The sequence below is a fragment of the Micropterus dolomieu genome, linkage group LG02 (assembly GCF_021292245.1).
Source record: "Micropterus dolomieu isolate WLL.071019.BEF.003 ecotype Adirondacks linkage group LG02, ASM2129224v1, whole genome shotgun sequence".
Lineage (NCBI taxonomy): Eukaryota > Metazoa > Chordata > Actinopteri > Centrarchiformes > Centrarchidae > Micropterus > Micropterus dolomieu.
This window is the reverse complement of record NC_060151.1, coordinates 6,234,838-6,243,600: the sequence shown is the minus strand read 5'-3', so window position 1 is coordinate 6,243,600 and position 8,763 is coordinate 6,234,838. Positions and strand designations below refer to the sequence as shown.

Below are 8,763 nucleotides of genomic sequence, written 5' to 3'. Positions count from 1 at the left end.
GTGATGTACTGGGCAGATATGTTTCTAGTTTGTGGTGTATGTTGTCCATTTCTTTGTTCAGGGCTTCAATTGTGAAGTGTATCTGTCTCACTCTCTCGTTCAGTAGCTGGTGTTGTGCTTTCTCCAGGATTATTCCGGCTCTGTGTCCTTTTACCGTGAAGCCTAAGTGTAGGCTGTTGGGAATAAGTTTGTGTTGTCGGCATCTCAGGTTGAATCGTAGGTGGTTCCTGTAGTCTGCAATTTTCCTGGCTGTCCTTTCATACTCCCGTACCAATCTGAGGGTGTTCATCCCAAAATGATTAGCAAGATGTCTATGAAGATTCTCAGTCATCCAGGTCATAGTTATCCAACAAAGTCTTAAGTCTCTCTAGTCTTAACGACTGTAACGACTGTCGTCACAGCAACCAGGAACACTAAGGAACCAGCGGTATCGATGACCCGGGCCAACGACCCCACTGAGGTTAAATAGCTGAGTTTCCCTGCCAGTCAGTCAGAACTGAAGAAGTCCTTTGGATGAGGGACGAAACGTCTTCCAGTATCTTCAACCAAGTCCATTTGCCCTTGATTTTAACCTTCGTTGGATTAATAAATCAATAACACATACACTCACAAAAATAAAAATAAATAAATCAGCACTGTTTGTTCCTCGACTCCCCCGCTCATCATAATGGTTTGCTCCTGGAGCTCTTAAGCAAGGGCTTGGGCCTGCTTCACTCTAAGTAAGTAGGGCTTACAAGAGACAAAATGGACAGAATCAAAGTAGCAGAGGTATTCTGACTTTTATTCAACTGTTATAAGCTCCAAAATTTATGGACTGTACATTTCCCATGATGCAAGTTGATAGCTTCTTTCATTGGATTTTTACTGAGTGGTTAATTGCCAACAGGTTTCAAATACCACATTCCAGATTGTAATGCAGACTTTCTGTAAAAAACGTTTCAGGCGCAATCTTATTTTGTAGGACTTCAGACTTCCACAGATGATTCACCTACAACAGTTTTTGTAGGCTCAGTAGTGAACTGATCTTCACTTGTAAAACCAGTGGAGTGCCCCTATAAGACTGCTTACGATACAGCAGTGCATGTTTTCTCAACAGTCTCAGTGCCTTAAAATATATACGTTTACCTGGTGACAGTGGAGAACGTGGGGATCCTGCGGAGGCCGGTGGGGGGGTCACTGGTGGTGACCCCTGAATGGGCGCGTCCTGAGAGGACATCACGGATTAGGGTGTCAAAAAGTCAAAGGGTGGGAAGGAAGGAGGAGGGAGGAGTTCACTCAGGAGGGAGTAGGATGGATATTAAACACCTGGGGAGAAGAGGACAGAAGGAGAGATTTAGAGACTTTGAACTGATCGTAGTGACAAGCAACCCCCCCCCCCACCTCCCAAAAACAACCTGTCTCTGATCCCTTGTAGCCATGACAACATCAATTTAACGCGGCTGCAGCCTGACAGAGAAGGAAAACAGTCCCTTCATTCACCTCGGCTCAGGACTTACATCATCAGTCATTACATCACAAGCTATGTCAACCAATTAGGGGAAAGAAAACCTCCATTGATTTCAACTTTCCATTACTGGCATATTGTTCAAAGAGCTACGGAGAAAAAAAACACGGGAAGAGGGAGAGAGGGCTGTTAGACAAATATAATAAAAAGGAAAATGTGACAGAGGCACCAGGAGGCACTCAGTAGTTGTTGACAGAAGAGGGGGGGGAGGGGGGGCACCATAAGTGTCTTAACAACAATTGGATGGATTACTATGAAATGTTGTATAGACAGTCATGGTAGCTGCAGGATAAACTGAAATAACTGGTTATATCCCTTAATCCCTTCCCAAAATATTAGTTTGTCCAATCTTTTGGTTCGTGCAAAAGTGACATTCCCATCAGCCTGAGCTGTACTTCAGTTTTGAGCCAATTTGCAATTTGTTTTTGCGTCAAACCTGAAATGAACTGCTGTCTGACTATGAAATTCGATTTAAGTAAAAATAAACTTTAGAAGTTTATAATTTTCTTTAAGAGAAGTTTAGAAAAGAAGAAGATATACTTTATTAATCCCACAAGGGGAAATTCTATTTTTTCACTCTGTTAGTATCATATACATACAGGACCCGTAGCAACAACACATGGAGAGAGATGTCAGAGTGAGGGGGCTGCTCAGGAGGTGAACTGGCACCTCTCCAGCTACCAGTCAACGCTCCGCAACTCTGGTCCAAGCTGGATTCGAACCGGGGACCCTCATTTTCCAAGCCTTATCCTTACAGACTGAGCTCCTGGCGCCCCAAAAGAAAGCACTCAGCCGGGCACAATAAAGTATTGATAAAATGGAACAAAGGCAGATCAAGACTGCGTTAGCTGTGATGGATTATCTAGCTCTGAACATACTGGATAAGGATGGATAATAGCAATGAAGGGAGGAAAACAAGCACGGGTATCTTTCACTAGGACAGATGAACAATAATGACAAAAACTGCATCGTCATGCTTACAGACGTTAGACTCCTCGAAGATCCCCAGATTCAGAGCTAATCTTGAGGTCTCTTATTCATAAGATTCACACAGCTACACACATTGGTGGCAGGAGCCTGAATATATTTTACAATTTCGAAGCACAGAGCAGAGTGAGCAGAGCGTCTGATCCTTTTTAACTCAATAGACATGAGGTTAATGTAATCACAGCCTGCTGGAGGAAGGCAGGGTTATGACTGGACCCCCCCCCCCCCACACACACGAATAAATGCTTTTCAATCACTTATTTACACTGTGACAAATGTAATCCCTCCAGCTAAGAGGAATATGAATAAACGCAAAACATTCAAGATTATTGTTGTGTATGTTTTATGTGGCACATGGCTGAAATTTCCAGAGAGACCTAAAACAAATCATTAATAGGCGTGGAAAGAAAATAGTTGGTTGAGAACAACAACAGGAAAGGAGAGAGGGTCTTTAGAAGGAGCACAGAGGGAGGAGGAGAATGAATGTGGCAGATAAGCAAGAGATAATGCCAGAGGGAGGCTCGGAAAACATGATAAAGGTGGGTCCCAATTTAGCCTGTGAAGTCTTACTCTTTACAGAGCATAAAGCATGTTGCTTTAAAAAGGGCCATTGTGATGGTCTGCAATGCTTTGGCCACCTAAATACAAAATCCATACACTGTACTCTATATCCCTGCTGACGATTTTCAGTTGCTTTCAGTTTATCCCAGAACGTATGAAAATCCACTTGAAACTTGCGTGTGGTTGGTAATCTTGAGTGGCACTCAGTAACTACGTATGCTTCATCAAAATCAAACCTAACAACAACAACTAACAAGAATTTTCCCTCAAAATAACACATCACATAGCCATTAATGTCTAAACCACTGGCAACAAAAGTGAGTACACCCCTAAGTGTAAATGTCCAATTTGGGCCCAGTAACCCATTTTACTCCCCGGTGTCATGTGATTCATTAGTGTTACAAGGTCTCAGGTGTGAAATGGGAGCAGGTGTGTTAAATTTGTTGTTATCACTCACTGGTCACTGGAAGTTGAACATGGCGGTTCTTTGGGAAATAGACGTATGAGTGCTGCCAGCATTGCTGCAGAGGCTGAAGGGGTGGGGGGGGGTCAGTCTGTCAGTGCTCAGACCATACGCCACACACTGCATCAAACTGGTCTGCATGGCTGTCGTCCCAGAAGGAAGCCTCTCCTAAAGATGATGCGCAAGAATGCCTGCAAACAGTTTGCTGAAGACAAGCAGACATGGATCACTGGAACCATGTCCTGTGGTCTGATGACACCAAGACAAACTTATGTGGTTCAGATGGTGTCAAGCGTGTGAGTTGGCAACCAGGCGAGGAGTACAAAGACAAATGTGTCTTGCCTACAGTCAAGCATGGTGGTGGGAGTGTCCTGGTCTGGGGCTGCCGGCACTGGGGAGCTCAAGTTCATTGAGGGAACCATGAAAGCCAGCATGTACTGTGACATACTGAAGCAGAGCATGATCCCCTCCCTGGAGACTGGGCCACAGGGCAGTACTCCAACATGATAACACACCTCCAAGACGACCACTGCCTTGAAAGAAGCTAAAGGCAAAGGTGATGGACTGGCCGAGCATGTCTCCAGACCTAAACCCTACTGAGCATCTGTGGGGCATCCTCAAACAGAAGGTGGAGGAGCGCAAGGTCTCCAACATCCACCAGCTCCTTGATGTCGTCATGGAGGAGTAGAAGAGGACTGCAGGGGCAACCTGTGAAGCTCTGGTGAACTCCATGCCCAAGAGGGTTGAGGCAGTGCTGGAAAATAATGGTGGCCACACAAAATAATGACACTTTGGGCCCAATTTGGACATTTTCATTAAGGGGTGTACTCATTTTGTTGCCAGCGGTTTTGTACTAGCTGTACACTCACTACTTTACATTGTAGCAAAGTGTCATTTCTTCAGTGTTGTCACATGAAAACATATAATCAAATATTTACAAAACTGTGAGGGGTGTACTCACTTTTGTGAGAGTGTATATCACATGCAAGTGTGTTATAATTTGACAGAGCCCACAATGCTGCCTATAAATTTTGTTTTATCCGACAGCCCAAAACCCAAAGATATTGTGTTTACTGTCATAGATGTCGAAGAAAAGTTCCTCTCATTTGAGAAGTTGAATATTAGAGAATGGTTGGCATTGTTGCTGGGAAAAAAAACTGAATATCAAATGTTCATTCTGATGGACCATAAGAGGGAAGTAGCTAACAACAATTTTTATTATTACATAATCTGATGAATAATCTTGATTAAGTGATTAACCCTTTAACCGGTCTGAAATGTCCTAGAGCCCAAGGTGACGTTTTCAAATAGCTTGTTTTGTCTGACCAACAGTCTAAAACCCAAAGATGTTCAGTTTTCTATCATAAGACAAGAACAAGCAGTTAATCACACACTCTTGTTCCACTGAATTGTTTCAGCTTTTTACCGTAGTCAAATAAACCGGAACAAACAGTAGCTTAGAATTTAAGATATTAGTCTAAATTTGTCATTTATGCAAAACCCCCTTAAGAGAACAATAAGTACGAAGTATATTTCCTCATAGCACAAGATAAAGTAGAGATAAAGTATCTCATGATTGATATAAACCAGCTGCTGAGATTTCACTTAGTTGCCTGGAACAAATCTCCCCCTTCCTGGAATTTCCAGACACACTCAGTCTCCTCCTCCTCCTGCTTGAATCGACAGCTGCTCAGGAATAGAAGATAATGAAAGTATTTTATTCACATTTAGCTAGGACTACACAAGCTATTAAAGACAGTTTTATTATTACGCTATTTATCATAGTCATATTAGATGGCTTTCTCCTCCCTGTAGGGAAAAATGAGACTTTGCTGTGTGCGTCCGCAACAGAAGGCGGAGGAAGGGGATGGGGCTGTACCATCGCCGTATTATTAGTAAGTGCATACGCCTTGTCAATACAATGAGAATCGCTCCCCTGGGGCATCTGGCAAAAAATGTTCTTAGCTTCCGAATTTACCTTTGGGGGTATGCAGCCCAGTGAACATGCACACTAGTCCTCCTGCTGGCCCCGCCCACGAATTCCTGCTCGGCCCATAGACTTTACATTGTGATGAAAGCAAAATGGCTTTTCTCGGCTCGAGGAATGTTTAACAAATATAAAAACCTCCATGGATCAAACATTTATAGTAGAAAGAGCTTCTGGACAATTTTTCACTGCAATAACGTAAGTGGCCAGTGGGCAAAATTGAAAGCAAGGCCGAGCGCCGCCCTACCCAGGTCTTATTAAACATTTTTGGGCTGTATCTAGGAGTGTTTCATCTGCTGCCATTTATCATTGCAACATTCTGCATGCTGATGATTAAGGGGGACTCCACCAACTTTACACATCAAAGTCTGTTTATAGCTTTTAGGGCGAGCCTCCTGCGTATGTGAAAGAATTTTGCAAAAACATTTTGTAGCTCCAGAGGGAGCTGTGTGATGTTTGGTAAATTGCCTCATGTCACTTGAGTCAGCGTGGGTTGAAGACTACAAGTTTGAAAAAGAAATTAAATATCTGGGCATGTGGCGTTAGAAAGAAGTGAGCTTACCAGACCTCTGTAGCTCCTCATCTCTGCTCGGGGCTATATTAGCCACTACTAGCATAAGACACCTGAATCTCCAAACCCAACTAACGGTGGTCAAGTTGCACTGAAGATAATCGATGCCAAGTTTGGAAAGGAAGAAGAATGTTTGGAATATAAAACAATATTTTACAATGAAAATGAATTTCTTGTTGCATTTGATGGTTTAGTATTTTCTGTGTATCTGCGAAGCACCTTGTAACTGGTTTTGAAAGATGCTATAAAAAATCTAGTTTACTTACTTACATTCACACTTTAAGAAATGTGGGACAATTAAGAAATTATAACGTTGAATGTATTGATGTGCACCTTTCAAATTAAAAGCCTCCTCTGAATGCACGTTTTTACAGGAATGTTCATTATTTATAGCACCATAGACACTACTACATTTGCACTGGAGGAAAAGTAAGGGGAATCGCTAAAGTCATAACGGTTCATTCTGTGGGGACCATGTCTGTAAAAACTGGTGGACCAACCTACCGAAATACAGACAATGCCATCAAACTGGAGAAAATAAGCACAGTATAAATGTAGAGGAGGCGGTGATGAAAGGCAGCAGCTTGCCGTACAGAAACGTTAAAAGATATGCATAAACATGCACGGTGAAATAATACAAGCTGAGTCATAAGAGGTTTAAAACAGGAAGATGAAAGAGCAGGAGTGTGAGGGGTCGAAGATAAGGAGATATGGAGAGACTGTGAAAGGAGGTCAGACATGATTACATGCCTGTGTACATTTGCACAAGTTGCCACCTAAAACATGAACCAATAAATAAACAAAGGCAAAACTATTTCCCATAGACACCCACACGTCTAGAGAAAGACTTTAAACCACAATTGCTCTGCTGACGTAAGAGCTGCGGTCTGATTTTCATTTTGGAGAGCATTTAAGAAGGAAAGCTACAGTCTGCCCCCACAAGGCTTTCAGCAACAGGGTTCAACTTTCATGCCTCCAGTCTGAACTATACATCATTTTTGGATTGAAATGTATTTGGACATTTTCGATCATTCATTCCGAATGAGAAATAGTGCTGATCACAGTGGGAACAGACGGGATGGTTTGTTGTTGTACCTGATTGTCAGCTTGATCGGCCATGACTGGTGACGGAGGCAGATCAGTGTCGCATATTTGATCCTGTGCCGGTCAAATTTGCATGCATGGTGCAACCAGTGCACAGCAGCACAGAGAGTTTCCGACTATTGTCACAGCCACACACACACACAAAAATATGTCGTCAGCGTGGAAGTTCTTCACTGGTTTTCCTCCAGTTTTATGGGGGCGACTTTATAAAACTGCTGGGTGTGTGTGTCTGAAGAGGAAAGCAAGGTGAGTAGATTAAAAGTAGTTTGTGAGTAAACACTAAAATAAGGTGGATAATTATGTAGAGTTGAAATGGTCAGATAAGAAATAACCTACTAGAAATAGGGTAATTTTTCATTCTTTCAAATATTGTCAAATAAAATATATAAATATACCCCCACTGTCCGGCTACAGTTACACTGTCATTCTGCTGCCGTGTTATAGTGAAATTTATTTTTCAGTTGGATTTTAATTGTATAAAAAAGCTTTGTCCAGTAGCCTATTGAGATTTGTTTGAGTGAGAGAAGGTCCTGTACCCTGGTGTAGTTTTAGAGAAAATGTAAAAGTTATTTAATAGTTAACAATTTATTATGAACATACAATTGCATAGGCTCATGCTGATCCTAATAAAGTAAATATATAGTTCTTAGAAGGAAAGAAAATCAGAATTGACAAGTCAGGCCATCTGTAATTATTAGTTACAAGTCATTAAAATGTATCCTCTAGGGACCTTGAGCAACTGTAGCAAATTTTAAGACAATCCATCACACACAAGCGGGAAGCTTCTGGTCTACAATATGAAGCTGATGCGGAAGTCCCTGAAACCGGCAGTCTATTGAAAATCCAGCAGGGGGCGACTCTTCTGGTTGCAAAAAGAAGCCTGGCTCCATTAGAAATAATGGTAAAATGACCCTACTTCTCAGCTGAATAATTACCCTAGTAAACACTTCCCTGATGAGTTTATGATCTCAGTCACTAGTTTCAAGTCTTCTTCAATACAAAATGATGTTCATTTAGTAAATTATGGTCCCATTTATTTTAAAATAGACCATAAAGCAGAGTATATTTCAGGGCGGGATTATCTATGATTGACAAGTCGTTACCATGGCAACCTGTCAATCAGGCTAGAGCCGACTCGTACCCTCAGCACTGTGTAAATGTAACCAGCGCCACTGAAAAAGCTTAATGGGAGTTGGCCGTTTTAAGACTGTTGTTGGCTAGACAAAGTTATCAGCCCTGTTAAAATGACAGTTAACGTGAGTTACAGTTGCACCTGTTAAGCAAGCTAGCTAGCACTGCACACGGCCAATAAGCTCGTCACTTCCGGGCACTTCCTGGTTGCAAAAACTCGACATAGCAGCACCCTATCGGCCAAACTCGAGTCTTCAAAATGGCAGTCCACAAATGGGGGACATCACGATGTCTACGTCCACTTCTTATATACAGTCTATGATCCAACATCATATTGTCAAGAAATTTCACTCTGAACAAAAATGTCAACCGTGGTGATACTAGAGGTCTGTCTCTTTGTTTTTCTCTCTCTCTTTCTCGCACACACACACACACACACACACACACACACACAC

The 8,763-nt window shown here is 42.2% G+C and overlaps 1 protein-coding gene across 1 annotated transcript in view; it reads right to left on the bottom strand.

Annotated features, from left to right (window-relative positions):
* carhsp1 (calcium regulated heat stable protein 1) overlaps positions 1-8,763 on the bottom strand; it is a 33,112-nt gene that overhangs the window by 4,223 nt on the left and 20,126 nt on the right. Inside the window, exon 2 of the mRNA XM_046043596.1 lies at positions 1,126-1,305. Within this exon, the coding sequence (XP_045899552.1) occupies positions 1,126-1,216 (91 nt within the window). The 5' untranslated portion in view covers positions 1,217-1,305. The remainder of the gene's footprint in view (positions 1-1,125; positions 1,306-8,763) is intronic.